The following is a 20081-nucleotide window of genomic DNA, read 5'->3' as shown; positions in this document are numbered from 1 at the left end:
GCTCCCCCATAATTCCGATAATATATATGAGAGAAGAGGAACTATGAACTCATATCGTCTTTTACAACGATACTTCCGTAATATCCATAATGTAATCATAGATACTGTTTTCCATACATGGGTTGCATGCACGCCTTTGCTTGCGAGGTTGCTGAAAAGGGGAGACAATAATTAGATGTCTGTTGATGACTGTCATAGCCTTTGTAGCATCATCTGCTTCATACAACAGGAGATTGGAATGGAGAACCCCCCATATTGTTGATCCCCAAGAGAAGAGGCAACATGCATTAATTGTCAGGAATAAAGAGATAACTTTATTCCATACCTGTTGGGCTATTGAGCATGACCAAAGAGCATGCTTGGAACTTCTAGCTCTTGAGTTCTGAAACTTACAAATAGAAAAAGGCGTAGTCAAAATATATGCTCTTTCATCTTTCAACAAATATTTCCCTCATACGTGGTGTACTCTCTTTTCCAATTTCCTAGTAGGGGGAAAATGCTTCTTATCAAACATGCAAAAAACTTGAAGAATTTATTGGCAATAAAGATATCCCAAAAAAACAACAAAGAGTTCTTTTCCTAATTTTTGTTGTTTCTCCAAATGCCCTTCCCATTGACAATATCCTGGAAAGGGATAAAAAGGGCAATCTAATTGAGAATGGGATGAATTGACTTGAGACTAAATGCCTTAGGGAAAATAAATAAAATCATATGAGCACTAGGGGAAATAAGAAAATGTGAGGGGCAATAAAGGTACCCCAAAAAAACAACAAAGAGTTCTTTTTCTATTGTTTGTTGTTTCTCCAAATGCCCTTCCCATTGGCAATCCTAGAAAGGGATAAAAAGGGCAATCTAATTGAGAATGGGATGAATTCACATGAGGCTAAATGCATTCGGGCAAATAAATAAAATCATATGAGCACTAGGGGAAATAAGAAAATGCGAGGGCAATAAAGGTACCCCGAAGAAATAACAAAGAGTTATTTTCCAAATTTTTGTTGTTTCCCCAAATGCCCTTCCCATTGGCAATCCTGGAAAGGGATAAAAAGGGTAATCTAATTGAGAATGGGATGAATTGACTTGAGACTAAATGCATTAGGGCAAATAAATAAAATCATATGAGCACTAGGGGAAATAAGAAAATGTGAGGGCAATAAAGGTACCCCCAAAAAACAACAAAGAGTTCTTTTCCAAATTTTTGTTGTTTCTCCAAATGCAATTCCCATTAGCAATCCTGGAAAGGGATAAAAAAGGTAATCTAATTGAGAATGGGATGAATTGACTTGAGACTAAATGCATTAGGGCAAATAAATAAAATCATATGAGCACTAGGGGAAATAAGAAAATGTGAGGGGCAATAAAGGTACCCCAAAAAAACAACAAAGATGTTATATAATATACTATTAAGCAAGATCAAAGAGAGATTAGATATTAATCTAGATCACTAATCACATATCAATATAATCTCTATATAGAGATCATAGGTTATGCTCTTCTATATATATTACCAAAATGGTTTAGATACATGAGTTTATGACCCACCAGATGATGGGATGCATGCATACTATTTACATTATGAAGTCTTGTTAACTAAAGCTTAAGACTAAGATAGGTATAACATGATTCATTACATGCATGAGTTCATAATGATAACAGTTCCAAAGACCTTTGGAATCTTGAGCAGTTGAAAGACCTGAATGAAGGAAGAAAAGAATGCAATTATCAAATGTGTACATACATAGATACATACAAACTCTGTTGCTAGCCAGCCCTTTTTTCTTTTGCAAATTTTCTTGCAAAACAACTTAGTTATTGCCCAAGAATCCAATCAATACTTGAGATTCACAGCCAAAAACATGATGTGTGAATGAAAGGAAGAGAAAGGAAAAGGAAGAAGAATTCTTCATTGTCTCCAATTAAGGAGTTGTGTCTCACGATTCCAATGTATATATATATATATCAAAGAACAGATTGTCAGATGTTCAGATTGTTGAGGTTATGAAGAAGTGCATTCCAACCCACATGAAGCCATGGCTTCTTTGTGCTGGGGGGTGCGTAGGCGAGCTCAAAAAGCTCTTTCGAGGCTTCTTTACCCGGGTTCCAGAAGCCCATCACTTTCGCTACAAGTTCCGCGCTGTCTCGGATGTGATCTTCATCATGGGGATCAGTCCACACCTTGTAAGCAACCTGCAATTTCCTCTGCTTTGCGCAAATAGGAATGCCCCATCGTCGATATACCTCTTCTCTCTCTTCCTCGCTCAAGCTCGTCCTCATTCTCTTAGCAATCTGCTCTCTCTCCTTCTTCAATGTGCGATAACTGTTAATAGATGGAACATAAAGAAGAAATGGTCACAATCATGTTGTGCAAACATGTTTGCTACTACTATTTTACACTACCATCTTATAAGGCTGAGCAAGCAACTATAAAGGATTGGTTGACTTTGCAACATGTATCGATCAATCTGGTCTATTGTTTAGTTGGTTCATGAATCAGATTCATCAAGAAATTACCCAATAGACCAATACAGTATATTGGTGGACTTAGCAATATGTATTGGTTCATGAATCAGATTACACTAAACACATGCTAAGAGTTAATTACTAAGCTAATAAAACAGACTAGATTCAAAGATAAAAAACAACCTGGCTGCTACACTAGATTCTCCATCTTCATCCATAGATATAACTCCATATGGGTTCCTTGCAGTTGTTTCAGCGTCAAAATGCTCCTGCAACCAAGCTAGCCTTCGAAGCTCCACCTCCATGTACACTTGATCAGCAGGGTCACCATTGAACATGAGATAGAATTGAGACCTATGGATAATGGAAACATAGCAAAGATCCCACAGCTGTGCAATCTGCATCCTTTCCTTTTGAAACAGTAGCTGCCAGTTCTCGGGCACCTTTTGGATATGTAGGCTTGACTCCTCGAAGGCATCTTCATCCATTACCACTTCATCATCATCAACTACGTTGGCCTCCAGTTCAAGAACCTTCACATAGACAATCAAATTACATTAAAATAGGGTTTACACTACCATATCGAGGGTTTAGGGTTCTTAGTTTAGATTTTAGGGTTTGAGGAGTAATCTGAAGCATCAATGGCCTAGTGGAAGATGGGCAGATTACCTGGCAAACCAACAATTGCTTCTGATACTGAAGCTTGGCCACTCTTTCTTTCAATTCTGTGACATAAGCTCTGATGCTTCTGATGTTCTCCTCTGCAGCTGTCTTAAACATGCTCTGCATTTTCCTAATGTCCACTGAGTTGTTCTTCTTGGGGGTTGCAGCATTCTTTCCGGCATGATCATGGTTATTACTCTGTGGTTGGTTCTGTGGTGGGTTGTTTTCATTGTTTTCATAGGCCAAGCTTCTACGTGGTGTCAAAGATTTTCTTTGACGATTTATAGCCTTAACATTATTAGGAGAATCAGCTTCCACTGCTGTGGAAGGAGCAGATCCTAGCATCATATTCTCTATCGACTTCTGAACGCACTCCAATTTCTCTTCTAATGTGGCTATGGTGGTCTGAGCATTACATTCCTCAGCACTACCCGCCTCTTGAAGCCTCATGATCTCTTGGCGAAGAGTATGGCTCTCTCGAATCGCCGGGAAAAGTTGTTTCCCCACCTTTGTTTCTCTTTCTCCTACTTTTAACTCATTTATCTCTTCTTGAAGCTTGGAGATAGTGGTAGCTGTGTCGTGATTCATATCAGATTGAGCCAACCTTAAACATTCTGCTTCTTTCTGAAGAACTTCTAGAGCAGTATTAGCATCCTCACCGAGTTCATGTTGCATTTGCTCTAGCTTACGGATCTCATGTATTAGCATCATCGAAGCTCTTGTGGATTGTCTGACCAGAGACTGCCTGGGCTTCATTGCTTTCAGATCCACCATAGAGGCAGAGAGCTTGTCAGTCTTTGCTCGTGGTGATAATATAGGAGGTGATGGCAAGAAGTCTGTTCCCTGGAAAAGATGATGATACAATTTCAGTATCAGAGATTGAATAAGTTCAACAAGGAACATAGACACACATGATCACATACCATGTTCTTTGTCTTTTCCTGCTCTCCAACCCTCTTCCGCAGCTTGTCAAGCTCGGCCTGTGCAAGATCACGTCGGTAGTTCAGCTCTTTCACCTCATCTCGGAGCTGCATTAGTTGTAAAAAGATGTATTATGTAAGATTACTCAACCGAACCAATATAATGGTAAATATCTTCCAAAGTTGCAAAGGAACAGCTACCTGTTGGATCTCAGCATCTTTTTGCTTTAATAAAACTTTGACTTCTGAAGACTCTGTGACACGAAGCTCGGCCTCTAATCGGCTGACCTCTTTCTGGAGCAATTTTACCATATCCTTGTCAGATACCACCTGCATAAATAAAATCTCATGATCAAAAAAATCCACTCTATATTGTCCTACTGTGAAACACACCACGAAAATAAAAAGGGTATCCTTAGTTTACCATATTGACTTGGGCAGTATTTGTGACCTCCTTAGCCTGGGTTGCAAAGAATAGTGTATTCCGTGACTGCTCTAAATGTGTCTGAGCAGGACTCATAGTGCAAATGATTGCTGTGCGAGCGTTTCCTCCGAGTGAGTTTTGCAAGATACGAGTGAGCTTTGAGTCACGATAAGGAAGATGAGCCGCCTTTTCTCGTCCAGGTCCACTATATTTCAAACAGACTAAACATTGAAATATTTTGCTTTTTAACCCTCAATTCTTATTGCATGATTTGCAAATTGCAATTCACCTTAATTTTCTGATGATAGTGGTCAATGTCAACAAGCTCCTGTTGATGTGACAGCCTTCTTTTAATCTGGCTCCCTCAGAGTGTGTTTGAGATGCACGCTCGCTACCAGCTAGATCTACAAGGTTCTGTATAAAATCATAAGAGCAGTTAACAATCATCCTCTCTACCTTATTTTGTAAGTTAGTTGAAAACTCCAACCAAACTTACCAGAGTAGCAATGAGTGACTTCACTAAACCCCCATCGGCTACTTTTGGGAAGCTCTCCACAGTCTACACAAGTAATCGTTCATTCAGATTTCTAATTTCAACAAGGTTCACTATGTGATTCACATATGGTTTCAAAAACTCACAACTCGGATAATTTGATGAGACCTTGAGCTTGTCTCATTAAGCATGGTTTCTCCTACTTGCCTTTGAGCTGTATTGATAATTGGTCATTGTTTGCACTGTAAGTAGAAAGAAAAAGAGAACCTTACAGAAATCAGAAAGAATCCAAACCTTCAACAGTTGAGAGAATCTGTTTGAAGTGTTTGGCATCTCTTATAATATCTTCAACCAACTTCTCCACGATAGTTCCTTTCTGTGAGTATCAGCAATCAATATTAGACAAACAGGTTTTCTTTGATGCATAATAAAAAAAGACGATGACTCATAGGCATTAGGTTAGTGTTGGTTTCCACAAAGATAGCATATACATACCTCTGGATCATCCATAAGCCTGAGTGGACCACTGGTACTGTCTGTGTTAAGGAGATCTTTTACAACCTCGTTATAAATCTCCAATGCTGATATCTTTATTACAAAGTTCCTTTCGTTGTGCTGCAAGACCATATGAGAACATCTCTAATCAAAATCACATTACGGATTGCAAAGTTTAACCCTTCATTTTATTTCTCTTAATATCCAGTACTTCTCTGAAAGGTATTTCATATCTAGCATTTTTCCTTATAACCTTTTCTATGTAGGAGTAGATATCATGGATTGTGTTCTCAGTGATGCCTCTCATTGTGAAAGTCTTTCCACTGCTGGTTTGCCCATATGCAAATATTGTTGCTGTTAAAAAGATTACATAACAGGTGGAGTTGAGTTATTTGAACAGGTAGAATATAATCAAGATTGAAATGTTTTAGGTATTACCATTCACTCCAGAAAGCGTAGAGAGAGCAATATCTTTAGCTGCTTGCTCATAGACTTGCTGTGTAAGAGATTCTGGTCCGAACACGCGATCTGTGCACAAAACAAGGAAGAATATGGGCTTATTTATGGTGAAATTATACCACTGAAATTTCATTTATGAGGGAGCATCTCCAACACCCAATGTCATTTCCAGTCTTATTCCTATGAAGTGCTTTCCATATATAGAATATGGATGAGTTCTGTTATGAGCTCATACATAATATTAAGGGTTCAATCAATCGTAGAGTATTAAGGATGAAATCTAAATGGATGTAGACGTCCTTGCCATGTGCATTCCACGATGTTTGAACGGATGTATAGTTTCCATGTGCAATGATAAATAAAGTCTTGAAGGTATCAACACATATACTTGTAGATGTGCAATGATATAGTTTCATGGTTTCACATGTTCAGGCATAATCTGTTTGTGGGTTTAGGGTTGCGGAGTATTTCATGAGAAGATATCATTACACGTTTGTGCAAAAGATGATGTTTTGATGTAGACATGGTAGCACATGTTCAAATATGGTGTCTTGATGGATGGAGATATGCCATCACATGCGTAAATGATTGTATTCCTGGCCCAGAACATGGTCGCACAAGTGAAAACATCCTTTTACATAGATGGATGGAGACATGGTTGCATGTATGCAAGAACGATGTTTCAATGGAGACATCTTTCACATGTATGGGATGTGGATGGAGACATCCTTGATTCTTGATGAAGATACATCAATGCAACTTGAGTGTTTTCTTGAAATCACAAGACAGGGTTTTCTTGTTTTAAAAAGATGACGCTAACATGGCATGATCCTAGAAGAGGTTAAAAGCTTAGAACCAGGTCACATTTGTATGTGCGCTAGGCTAAATAAATCTACTCAGTTACACACGGAATATTTATATAATCTATCTCAGTTACCCACCTAATCATGGGCGATTAAGATTAAATCTTGCAAACATTTCCACAAAATTCAATCCATTTCATCCATACATAAGGTTTGTTTCCAACAAGCATTTCCACAAATTCAATCCATACATAAGGTGTGTTTGCATAGAAGACATTAAGAAGATTCGAGAGAACATACCAAAGGAGTAAGATTTTTTCTGATGATTATGATGATGAGGGGATCTTTCAGGGGTAGAGGAAGGATGAGGAGGAGTAGGAGGAGGGAGGGGTCGTTGGGCGATGGTTCGATCATCCACACAATCCCACGCAGACGAATCTCTGAGGGAGATCTCGCGAGAACTCAGGGGTCTCACACGTATAGCGACGTGGATCTTCTCGAGAGTTTTAGGGTTTGAGGGGGATTGCCGCTCCATAGCTGGAGGAGGAAGATGGACTGATGGGGAACCCGGCGTTTCTTCGGCTGCACAGAGAGAAAGAGAAAGAGAAAGAGAAAGAGAAAGAGAAAGAGAGAAAGACAGTGAGAAGCAGAGATCTAAATTTTCAAATGTGTTTGCACTCCAACGGCTACTTGTTAACATCACGCGTTCACACTTGTCCGGGCGGCCAATGGGCTACAATTTGTTGAGCCTAGATTGGGTCTTGCTTGATTGCTTGTTTACTTGTTTTTTGCGTAGTATACATATATAGAGTTGTGTCCGCATGTCCGACTCTTGTGCGTGTGTGTGTGCGTGTGCGTGTGCGTGTGCGTGTTCGCATAATATACATATATAGAGTTGTGTCTGCATGTCCGGACCCTCGTGTCTGCGTGTGTGTGTGCCCCGCTCTTCTTCGAGGCTTTCTTTGCTTGTTGCATGCCCACATACATGTCAACGATGGATGATAGTCGTTGATGCCGATTTGTCGTGTTGTGGTGGAGAGGGGAATTTCTTGATAACATTGGGAATTTCAAGAGAGACACACACATTTCATGATAATGAGGGCATCCAATATTTGGTTTTGTGTACATATTTAAGAAGATTAAAATGGCATTTCCACACCTATTAATGACTCACTTAGGCATTACCCACCTTTAATTTAAAATCTCATGGGATGCTGCCTAGTGAATATGCTATTATGTATTCGTAGAGGGATATGTCCAACCATATCCTACCACAAAACCGCTTACCTAGAGTTAGGCATCATTGACAATTAATTTAAAATCTCATGGAATGCTGCCTAGTGAATATGCTATTATGTATTAGTTGTAGGACATATCCTACCACAAACCACTTACCTAGAGAAGGGAAACCATTTTAACATCGGAAATGTCTAGGGCATAAGGTTTGCGATAGATCTCATGCTAACCTTGGGACGTAAAAATGGAGAGAAATAGCAATGCAAGACACAGAAGGCAGGTCATCGCTTTTGAATATTTGAGTCAAGATGTTGAATTAATGTCTTTTCACAATTGAACATCCGAATGTTCTTGTTGGGAGATAGCAAACCACAAGGTTTCTTTTTGTTTCTCTTTTAGTTTTTAATACATAAAAGCTACAATCAATTAATTTTCTCTGTAAGTGAAATTTCATCAATTTAGAACTTGTGCTCTAGATTGAGAAATATTTTATTTTCCATCGGCAATTGTTGATGTAAACTTCCTCCATATAAATTAATGCCAATATATCTTTGGAAATATTGTCTGATCTTGGCACCTTGAAGTTGAAATCTCGTTTTACAAGTTGAGTTAAAAGGTTACCTTGATTGATTCTCATTTGTATGGGTATTTATCATACTATCTTAACAAAGAATAGTAACAACCATCCCTATGAATAGGTTGTCTCATTCATGTTAAGTGTGAAAGGGACATTAGAACGTTCATGCTAAATGTTTTATGAATGTATTAACATCATCCCTGATTTCTTTCTCATTGATTTTACTTGCTTATAAAATGTTGGATCTTTCCCTAAAGCTTCTACTATAGGATCTAATAATGAAACATTTCTTTCCTCCAGATAGGGTTTAAAGCAATCAAACTCTAGGTATAGAAGCATGTGTTATATCTCGGAGAAACATGATGAAACATAGGCTACAAGTCAACCTTTTTAATGCCATGTTTTGGATCACAAAATTGAGACATAGGCTCCAACATATCAAGTAAATGTCAAATGCATTTGCCATTGTTGTAGAAATCAACATGATGATACTCTTGCATGCAACACTTTGCTTCTTTGAAAATAATATGTAAGCTCTTCCCTAGGTTGAACTTCTAGCTCATTTTTTTCAAAAAGATTTCCTTCATTAGTATTAAGAAAAGTGCCAGAGGGCTACAAAAATGTAAAATTAGAGAGTATTATATACAAAAGAAATGGTTAGGGCAAGGACCAGGGTGATGATATTTCCATAACGGTCCTTTATAGGAGAATGTGAATAGAGGCAACTTCCTCCATAGTTGCAGTAATTTTTTCTTTTTCTTCAGAACAAACTCTGAAGAGCCTGGCATATTGTCATATTGCACCCGCACAACCGCCAATAAGCTCCCCCATAATTCCGATAATATATATGAGAGAAGAGGAACTATGAACTCATATCGTCTTTTACAACGATACTTCCGTAATATCCATAATGTAATCATAGATACTGTTTTCCATACATGGGTTGCATGCACGCCTTTGCTTGCGAGGTTGCTGAAAAGGGGAGACAATAATTAGATGTCTGTTGATGACTGTCATAGCCTTTGTAGCATCATCTGCTTCATACAACAGGAGATTGGAATGGAGAACCCCCCATATTGTTGATCCCCAAGAGAAGAGGCAACATGCATTAATTGTCAGGAATAAAGAGATAACTTTATTCCATACCTGTTGGGCTATTGAGCATGACCAAAGAGCATGCTTGGAACTTCTAGCTCTTGAGTTCTGAAACTTACAAATAGAAAAAGGCGTAGTCAAAATATATGCTCTTTCATCTTTCAACAAATATTTCCCTCATACGTGGTGTACTCTCTTTTCCAATTTCCTAGTAGGGGGAAAATGCTTCTTATCAAACATGCAAAAAACTTGAAGAATTTATTGGCAATAAAGATATCCCAAAAAAACAACAAAGAGTTCTTTTCCTAATTTTTGTTGTTTCTCCAAATGCCCTTCCCATTGACAATATCCTGGAAAGGGATAAAAAGGGCAATCTAATTGAGAATGGGATGAATTGACTTGAGACTAAATGCCTTAGGGAAAATAAATAAAATCATATGAGCACTAGGGGAAATAAGAAAATGTGAGGGGCAATAAAGGTACCCCAAAAAAACAACAAAGAGTTCTTTTTCTATTGTTTGTTGTTTCTCCAAATGCCCTTCCCATTGGCAATCCTAGAAAGGGATAAAAAGGGCAATCTAATTGAGAATGGGATGAATTCACATGAGGCTAAATGCATTCGGGCAAATAAATAAAATCATATGAGCACTAGGGGAAATAAGAAAATGCGAGGGCAATAAAGGTACCCCGAAGAAATAACAAAGAGTTATTTTCCAAATTTTTGTTGTTTCCCCAAATGCCCTTCCCATTGGCAATCCTGGAAAGGGATAAAAAGGGTAATCTAATTGAGAATGGGATGAATTGACTTGAGACTAAATGCATTAGGGCAAATAAATAAAATCATATGAGCACTAGGGGAAATAAGAAAATGTGAGGGCAATAAAGGTACCCCCAAAAAACAACAAAGAGTTCTTTTCCAAATTTTTGTTGTTTCTCCAAATGCAATTCCCATTAGCAATCCTGGAAAGGGATAAAAAAGGTAATCTAATTGAGAATGGGATGAATTGACTTGAGACTAAATGCATTAGGGCAAATAAATAAAATCATATGAGCACTAGGGGAAATAAGAAAATGTGAGGGGCAATAAAGGTACCCCAAAAAAACAACAAAGATGTTATATAATATACTATTAAGCAAGATCAAAGAGAGATTAGATATTAATCTAGATCACTAATCACATATCAATATAATCTCTATATAGAGATCATAGGTTATGCTCTTCTATATATATTACCAAAATGGTTTAGATACATGAGTTTATGACCCACCAGATGATGGGATGCATGCATACTATTTACATTATGAAGTCTTGTTAACTAAAGCTTAAGACTAAGATAGGTATAACATGATTCATTACATGCATGAGTTCATAATGATAACAGTCCCCCTCATCTCATTATCATTGTTTTAGCTCATGAGCTCTAATAATCTTCTGACTCCAAGAGAAGGAATGTTCAATCAATGTTCTGATGCAGGAAAGCTTTTGGTAAAAATATTTGCCAAGTTCTTGCTTGATGTAGTAGGTTGAATGTTGATATAATTATCATTGAGCTCATGTGTAAAGAAAACTTGGGAGAAATATGTTTGATTCGATCACCTTTAATGAAACCCTTCTTGAACTGATTTTTGCAAGCATAATTATCTTCATCGATAACTGTTTGTAATTGTAAAGAATTGGATATGATTCTGTGCAGCGGAAGATATGTGTGTGTGTATGTGTGTAAGAGAGAGGAGAGGAGAGAAACACAAGTTAGATTAGATAGAACGGAAAAATAGAATACTCAAGAAGAAGATGTATATTAACAAGGAATATGAGATACAAAAATGTTACATTATAAAGGAGGACAACCGACACTCTATGAAGTAAGAGGGTGCTTTATATAATGTCACCCTCTCTCTTCATTAACTCACTACAACAACCACTCTCTCTTGGGGAATGTGGAGACTCATTAGTCATGGGGAATATGAAACTCATTAGTTATGTGTCATAGAATATGATTCTATGACACATAATTAATGGGTAGAGAGTAGTGGTGTGACTTTTGACCTTTGAGTGCTCATAGATTCTTAAAGGGTGTGTTCACACACAAGGCTAGGTTGAGCTTGATTCTCAACACCCCCCCTCAAGCTCAACTTGGTCGACTCCTTTCAGTTGATGTTCACTTTGGCTAATATCCGGTTCGAATGATACCTGGTGTCCACATCGGCTAGTACCTGGTTCAGACGGTATTCGGCTCTCTCTTGTACTCCCCCTCAAGCTTGAAAAGTCAATGATCGTCAATCTAAGGTCTGACATGAATTGCCGAAGCTTGTGGACTCTTAAGGCTTTAGTAAAGATGTCGTCTGTTTGAAGATGCGTGCCAATGTGTTGAAGGTTGACATCTCCTGCTTGAATGCGCTCTCGAATAAAGTGATAATGCACTTCAATATGCTTCGTGCGTGCATGGAACACTGGGTTTCGAGCCAGATAAATACTGCTCATGTTGTCGAAGTAGAGGGGCGTCAAAACCTTGATGGGAACGCTCAGATCCTTCAAAATCCTCTTGAGTCATATGGCTGCACATGTAGCCACGACTGCACCCCTGTATTCGGCCTCAGTGCTTGAAAGTGCAACAGTCAATTGCGTCTTGCTACTCCACAAAATCGCTCTGCTGCCAGGGGAGAAAACGAATCCGGAGGTCAATCATCGATCGGCTCTATGGCCGGCCCAGTCGTCATCTGCGTACCCTTCGAGTCGAATTGGTGTGGCCGATTCGTAGAGAATACCACAATCCATTGTGCCGCTCACGTATTGTAATACTCACTTAACACAATCCAAGTGAATGTCTCGTGGTTTTTGCATGAATTGGCTGAGGAGATCAATCGGGTAGCTAAGGTTGGGTCGAGTGATCGTGAGATAGATGAGGCTCCCGATCAGTTGTTGATACTGAGTTGGCTCACACTCTTCTGTGCCAGAGTCAACATCAAGTTTGAGATTTCGATCGAGAGGGGTTGCAACCGATTTACACTCAACCATCCCAAACTTGTATAACAAGTTAAGGATGTAGTGTCGTTGGGAGATCATAATGCCGGTTGGAGTTCAAATTACCTCGATGCCAAGGAAGTAATGGAGCTCCTTCATGTCCATCATCTCGAATTTGCCGGAGAGGAGGGACTTGACCTTGTTGATGTCGACTAGATTATCACCTCCAATGACCAAATCATCCACATATAGAATGATGACAATTGAACTTCCCGAATCGCTTCTTATGTAGAGGGAGTTGTCAAATTTTGACATTTAGAAGTCGATTTGATGAAGATATTGTGTTATCTTCGAATGCTAAGCACGTGGTGCTTGCTTAAGGATGTAGAGAGGCTTCTTGAGTCGGCATGCGATTTTCGGATGAATGTTAGATTCGAAGCCGGGTGATTGTACCATGTGCACCTCCTCTTCTAATTTGCCTTGAAGAAAGGCGTTCTTGACGTCCATCAGATGGAGGTGCCACCCTTTCACCGCAACAAGTGCAATCATGGTCCGCATAGTCGTCATCTTGTCTCTTCATAGTCAACTCCATGTGTTTGTGCGTATCCTTTCGCTACAAGTCGAGCTTTGTAGCAGTTTATGGAGCCGTCGATATTATACTTCACTTTGTAAATCCATCTGCAACCGATTGCCTTCTTGTGTGGTGAGTGGGTGATGAGATCCCATGTCTCGTTCTTGCATAGTGCTTGCATCTCTTCGTTCATTGCTTCGACCTATCGTGGATCCTTGACTACTTCGGAAAACCTTTCCGGTTCTCGAACTGTCGCCACCTTCATCATAAAGGTATAATGATATGCCATATAATCGTTGTAACCGAATCAACTAACAAGATTCTTCTCACAGGTGGGGCGTCAGAGTTTTTCGTTTGCCGTGGCAATGGCTTTCTTTACACCAGGTGTCCTCATGATAGGTACATCGAAGCCACCGAACTCATTGTTGAGGGAGTGAGTCGATTCATTGCCATCAAATTGATCGTCTTCATATTCTGGCATTTTCGCCTTGCCTTTGTCCATCTTCGGAGTAGGCCGAGATGTGCTTTGGTCGCTTGGGGGCTCTTGTGGCTCACTAAACCTTGTCGTAATCGGGCTTTCTTCGAACATGTGTTCAAGTCGATCTCCATCTTCTATCTCTTGTTCAGTTGATTCCGGGTCGACTGGGGTCGGAGTTGGAATCTTCTCTGGTTTGTAACAATATGCCGATTCGTCGAAAACGTCTCGACTCACTCAAACCTTCCGAGTAGAGGGGTTGAAGCATTTGTACCCCTTTTGCTCCAATGAGTATCCTACGAGGATACATTTCTCTGACTTGGGATCTAGCTTTTGCCACTTCTCGTCAGGGATGTGCACGTATGCAAGTGAGCTGAATATCCTAACATGGGACAAATCCAACTTCTTTCCATAGTACTTTTCGTGTGGGGTAACCTCGTGCATACCAAATGTTGTGCACTAGTTCATGAGGTAGACGACAATATTTGTTGCTTCAACCCAATATGACTTTGGCATATTCTTTTCGTTCATCATAGTGTTCGACTACTCTGTTTTGTTGTGGTGTATGTCGACACAAAAACTCTCGCCGAATTCTTTCTTTCCGGAGAAATGCCGAAAATTCGTCGAAGAAGTCCTCTTTTCCTCCTTCCGACCGAAGACATCGTACATGTCGACCTGTTTCCTTTTCGACTCCATTCTTGAATTTTTGGAAGTGTGAGAACACTTCAATCTTCTGTCGCATGGGGAAGATCCATGTATGCCCAGAGAAGTCATCGATAAAGTGACATAGTATTGGCATCCTCCGAATGTTGCCATTTGAGCTGGCCCCCATACATCGGAATGAATTACGTTGAGTATGCCTTTGCTCACGTTCCTCTCTTTCGGGAACGAATGCCGATGTTGCTTGCTGAATTGGCAGGTTGCACATATGCCTTCAATCTCCTTCTCTTTGAAGGTCGGGAGCCCGATGACGATTCCTTTCGATTGCATTGCCTTGAGTTTATTGAGATTGATGCGGTCAATCCTCTTATGCCACAACTCTATGTCTGTGTCGGCTTTGGTGCCTTTTGCAAACATGGCCGGTTTCATCTCATTCGAATTGAGAATGAACATTCGACCTTCCCTTCGACTGTGAGCGATGAGTTGACCCTCTTTTTCGATGAAGCAACCACCTTGGTTAAATTGAACTTGCATGCCTTGCTCCACAATTTGGCCAACTGAGACCAAATTCTTCGTGATGGTCGGTACATGCAAGGCATTTTTAATGTAAGTTTGGTTACCTTCTTTGCCGAATGGAACATTTCCATTGTGTCCAATCAGATGAGTAGTGTCGTCTCTGGTTTCAACATAGCCGGGTCGATCTGGATCTTGAAGTTCTCAAAACCATTCTTGATGTGACGTCATATGGTTCGAGGCACTGGAGTCGAGGAATCATACATCTTCCGGACCGGAGGCACTAATTGAAGTAGAAGTTGACATAGAATTTGCTCTATGTCTCATCATGAACATTCCACCATGGTCGTCATAGTAGAAAATGGTGGCGTAATTGGCTAGTTGTCGGCTAGTTGAAGTCGACTTGCACATCTTCTTTCGGCACTCTACTTTGTGGTGGCCGATTTTGCCGCACTATTCGCATTTAATCGAGTTTTGTTAGCTTGGATCGGCATGGTGACTCCTTGTAGAAAGCAGTGTGCGGAAGCAGGTATGAAGACGGAATAGAAGGAAGAAAGCTCAAGTTTAATGGAGAGCTTGAGCTTACGTAGTATACGCGGGAGAGAGAGAGAGAGAGAGAGAGAGAGAGAACACAAGAACTATATTCAACAACAACAAAATCTCGATTCACTACTCTATACATACGTGTGTTCCATGAACACTTTTATACAAGTCCTCGAAGGACTGACTGAAGTACTGACAGTACTTAAGGGCTCATTAAGAGCTCCTACACTAACTTCCAAATATATTCCTCACGGAATATCTTTCCTAACGACCTCCCGGTTTATGCACTCGGCCTAACCGATCGGTCCCAACCGATCGGGTCCTCGGCTTCTTCAGCCGAACCGGCCGATGTTGAGCTTGTCTCTCAACACTCCCCCTCAAGCTCAACTCGTGGCTATCGGGATCCTCGGGCTCACAGCTCCGGTTCCTCCTGGCTTCACGCCTCGCTCGCGCTCCTCGACCTGTTCGACTCCGCGCGCTTCGACCCTTCTGGTCGGCTCGTCTGCTCATGCGGCCCTTATCAGCTCTTCTGCTGTTGCGGTGCCGACACTTCTTCTGCTGCCTTTTCTTCCGCTTGGGCCTCAGTTGATTTAACGTGTCTGAATCAAACATCCGAACCGACTCGGCTACCTCCGATCGGTTTTCGCTCTCGTCCGAGTTGGCTGTCTCCAACTCGTCTTCGGTCTTCTCGCCTTCGATGGCGTCATCTTCCCCATGCGTGGTTGGCTTCGGCTCTCTCCTTCGGTTGCTCCCCTTCTGTCTGCTTCTGAACTTTTCCGCGGGTCCGCCCTCGGCTTCTTCAGCCGATCCGATGTCGAACTTGTCAACCGACTCGGTGTCGCGGTGTCCACTCCCTTCCTGCTGCCTTGCTTGGTCGTTCGGGACTGTTCTCCCCCTCAAGTTCGGCACGTCAAGGTGACGCAACCCGAGCGCACCTGAGAATTGCTGCAACTTGTCCAGACTAAGAGGCTCGGTGAAGATGTCGGCAGCCTGCCGATCCGTCAGAACGTACTGAAGTTCGACTTCACCGGAAAGGACACGCTCACGGATGAAATGGTAGTGCACCTCAATGTGCTTGGTCCGTGCGTGGAAGACGGGGTTCTTCGCGAGTTGGATGCTGCTGAGGTTGTCGCAGTAGATCGTCGTTGGATCGGTCACCTCCTCTTGTAGGTCCTTAAGTAGCCGCTTCAACCATATGGCTTCGCATGTCGCGACAGCCGCTCCTCGGTACTCAGCTTCGGTGCTCGACAGGGCAACTGTCAGTTGCTTCTTACTGCACCACGCGATCGCGACACTCCCGAGGGAGAACGCGTATCCAGACGTGGATCGGCGATCGGCGGCGTTGCCAGCCCAATCAGCATCGGTGTAGCCGACTAACTGCGCGGCTGCACCGGTCCGATATAGCAGTCCGCGGTCCTTAGTACCGCTTACGTACCGAAGTACGTGTTGTGCACACTGAAGGTGCTCCTTGCTAGGTCGCGCCATGAACTGACTAATCACTCCGACCGGATAATTGAGGTCGGGTCGGGTGATGGTCAAGTATATGAGGCTACCGACAATTTGTCAGAACCTCGTCGGGTCGCATACCTTTCCCGTATCGGGACGAAGCTTGACGGTTCTGTCCAGAGGAGTCGAGATGGACTTACAGTTGGCCATCCCGAGTTTGAAGAGCATACTCAGCACGTAATGACGTTGGCTGATCAATATGCCTTCGGGGGTACGGATCACTTTGATCCCGAGGAAGTAATGAAGGTCCCCCAGATCCTTCATGTCGAACGATGCTGCAAGCTGGAGCTTCACGTGGTCGATTTCACCTAGATCGGCGCCGGTGATGACCAAGTCATCAACATACAGTAAAATACTAACCGGTCCGAGTCGACCTTTCCGGATGAACAGGGAAGAGTCCGATTTTCACGTGACGAAGCCCAACTGACGCAGTTGTTGCGTGATCTTCGCGTTCCAGGCACGCGGGGCTTGCTTCAGTCCGTAAAGGGACTTCTTCAGTCGGCATATTGCCGAGGATTTCGTTCCAAAGTGAAATCCGGGGGGCTGTACCATGTACACCTGTTCCTCAAGGTCACCGTGCAGGAACACATTCTTTACATCCATCTAATGTAGGTGCCACCCCTTGGCCGCGGCTACTGCGAGCAAAACACGGACGGTCGTCATTTTCGCGACCGGCACAAACGTCTCATCGTAGTCGATGCCGTGTTTCTGCGCGTAGCCCTTTGCCATTAGCCGAGCCTTGTACCGGTTGACCGAGCCATCGGTGTTGTACTTGACTTTGTACACCCATCTACACCCGATCGGCTTCACACCCTTCGGTGCGTCAACCAGGTCCCAGGTCTCGTTCTCCGCCAATGCGTGCATCTCTTCCTCCATCGCGGCGCGCCAATTCGCGTCCTTCGCCACTTCTGCGTAGCTCTCCGGCTCACGCACTTCCGCTACACGGGTCATGTACGCATAATGATGCGCCATGTACTCGTTGTATCCGAACCGCAAAACAAGATTCTTCTGGCGGGTAGATCGGCGTAATCTCACATTAGCCAATGTCGAGGCCTTCTCAGTCGACACGGCCTTCACCTTTAAAGACCCGTCACCGGTTCCCTTGGAGTCGGACTCGCGTCGGTCTGACTCGTTCCTTTCCGTGCCGGAATCCGACACCTTCTTCTTCCCTTTCTCTTTGCGCATAAGCCGTCTCCTCGGCCTCTTGCACGGGGAATGCATGGCCGAGTCTCCACTACTCGCCGGCTCTTCATCGAACTGGTCGTACCGACTCAGTCGTCCAATCGGTCCACTTAAACGGAGCGAAATCGGACTCTCTTCGCGGGTCTCGATTTCGGGCTCATCCGGAGGCATCTCGGCCTCGCTGACCTCATCGTCAGAGCTCGGATTGGAGTCGGGGGTAGGTACCAGGACGCGGACTCGTCAAACACAACGTCGCGGCTGACACACGCTTGTTTGGTGCGAGGGTTATAGCACTTATAACCCTTCTGCTCGTCCGAATAACCGACCAAGATGCATTTCTCGGCCTTTGCGTCTAGCTTCCTCCTTTTCTCCTTCGGTACATGCACATACGCAATGCTACCGAACACCCTCAAGTGTTGCAAGTTCGGCTTCGTTTGGAAATATAGCTCGTGCGCCGACACTTTGTCTCCGTTCCGGTTTTGGATGTATACTGCGGTCCTTACCGCCTCGGCCTAGTAGAACTTGCGCAAGCTCTTCTCCTCCAGCATTGCCCGTGCCGCTTCCACAACTGACCGATTCTTTCTCTCGGCCACGCCGTTCTGCTCTGGTGTGTATCTACAACTGAATTCGCGGCGAATTCCCATTTGTTGTAGGTAACTGTTGAATTGACCGGAAAAGTACTCTTTCCCGCCATCCGACCATAGGCACTTGATCTTTCGTCCCGTTTCGGCTTCCACGAACCCTTTGAGGTCCCGGAAACAGTCGAAGACTTCACTCTTCCTCTCAATGAGGTAGATCCACGTGTGCTGTGTGTGGTCGTCGATGAAGGAGACGAAATATCGGCTCCCGCCAAGACTAACGTTTTGTGCCGGCCCCCATACATCAGAGTGTATAAGGTCGAGCTTGTTCCGGCTCCGGTTTCGCTCGTTGGGGAAGGGAAGTCGGTGTTGCTTCCTGAGTTGGCAGGCTTCACAAATTTGTGCCTTTCGGCCACTAAATTTGGGCAATCCGAACACTACCTGTTTCGTTTGCAGATCTTGAAGCCGCTGGTAGTTGACGTGGCCTATCCGCTTGTGCCACAAGTCAATGTCCGACTCGGTCTTTTGTCCCTTCGCGAACATTGCGGTGCCGCCGTCAGTGGAGTCGAGGATGAACATCCTCCCGTCTCTGCGCCCTTGCGCAATCACACGGCCTTCTTCCTCAATGAAGCACCCGAGGTGTGTAAACCGAACCTCCATCCCTTGGTCGACGATCTGTCTGACCGAGACCAAGTTTTTCGTGATTGTCGGGACGTGCAACACGTTCATGAGTTTCCCTTTCTGCCCTACATGGCTAAGGGGAACTTCTCCGAAATTCGCGATCGGATGCGGAGTATCGTCTCCTGTTGCGACTACTCCAGGTTGTATCGGTTTTTCAAGGTACGAGAACCACTCCTTATGGCTCGTCATGTGGTTTGACGCACCGGAGTCTACGTACCACACCTCGTCCGATCCCCGGGTGCTTTGTTTCATTGAGTTTGCTTCGTGTCTCATCACGAAGGCAGGCCCTTCTCCGGCTTTCCCGGAGTCTTCGGCGTAGTGCGATCGCTGCCGATTTCCCTTGTCGGTATGCCTGGAGCCGTTTCCAGAACCAGTTCTCTCCGAATCGGCGTGCTTCTTCCAACACTCACTTTCCTTGTGGCCTTTCTTGCCACAATACCAGCACTCCGCGATGGCCTTCCCTTGCCGGTTCTCATCGCTTCGACTCCCCCTGTTTCCGGAGGGTCCGGAGTTGCTGTCGGCATCACTTCGGTGCCTTCTTCCTTGATCTCGTCGGTCGCTTCCATTGCGTACCGACTCGCCTCGTCCGCCACGACCACGGGGCCTTTCTCCCTCCGTGTACAACATCTTGTTGTCAGTGTGCGTGCTCGTCAATGCACCCGCGTGGTTCTCCTCTACCAGGAGCATCGACTGTAAGTCGAAAAAGGACGGCGTATTCTCCCAGGTACACACAGCCGTTCGGAACACTCCGAACTTCGACGCCAAACCTCCGAGATAGATGTGGA

At 43.2% G+C, this 20081-nt stretch overlaps 1 protein-coding gene across 1 annotated transcript; it reads right to left on the bottom strand.

Moving 5' to 3' along the window:
- Window positions 1-1698: 1698 nt before the first annotated feature.
- LOC147856127 (kinesin-like protein KIN-7A) lies at window positions 1699-7347 on the bottom strand. Its single transcript, XM_087329281.1, has 14 exons — window positions 7018-7347; window positions 5894-5983; window positions 5709-5809; window positions 5456-5575; window positions 5255-5336; window positions 5107-5174; window positions 4964-5026; window positions 4757-4881; window positions 4468-4672; window positions 4245-4373; window positions 4047-4151; window positions 3130-3966; window positions 2644-2993; window positions 1699-2317 (listed from the first exon to the last, which is right to left on the bottom strand). The coding sequence occupies exons 1-14, from the start codon at window positions 7250-7252 to the stop codon at window positions 1975-1977; spliced, it is 2853 nt and encodes a 950-aa protein (XP_087185407.1). The 5' UTR covers window positions 7253-7347; the 3' UTR covers window positions 1699-1974.
- Window positions 7348-20081: the final 12734 nt, after the last annotated feature.

This window comes from Azolla caroliniana, unplaced genomic scaffold (genome assembly GCF_043228905.1).
Source record: "Azolla caroliniana isolate FFs.n. ecotype wild unplaced genomic scaffold, voAzoCaro1.0.p SCAF_13, whole genome shotgun sequence".
In the NCBI taxonomy this organism is placed as follows: Eukaryota; Viridiplantae; Streptophyta; class Polypodiopsida; order Salviniales; family Salviniaceae; genus Azolla; species Azolla caroliniana.
This window is presented reverse-complemented; position numbering and strand designations above follow the sequence as displayed.

Coding starts and splice junctions, on each gene's coding strand:
- LOC147856127 (XM_087329281.1), bottom strand. CDS start 7,252: ATGGAGCGGCAATCCCCCTCAAACCCTAAAACTCTCGAGAAGATCCAC. Junction 5,175..5,254: donor GATTCTCTCAACTGTTGAAG/GTTTGGATTCTT, acceptor TTATCAATACAG/CTCAAAGGCAAGTAGGAGAA. Junction 4,152..4,244: donor AAGATGCTGAGATCCAACAG/GTAGCTGTTCCT, acceptor CAACTAATGCAG/CTCCGAGATGAGGTGAAAGA.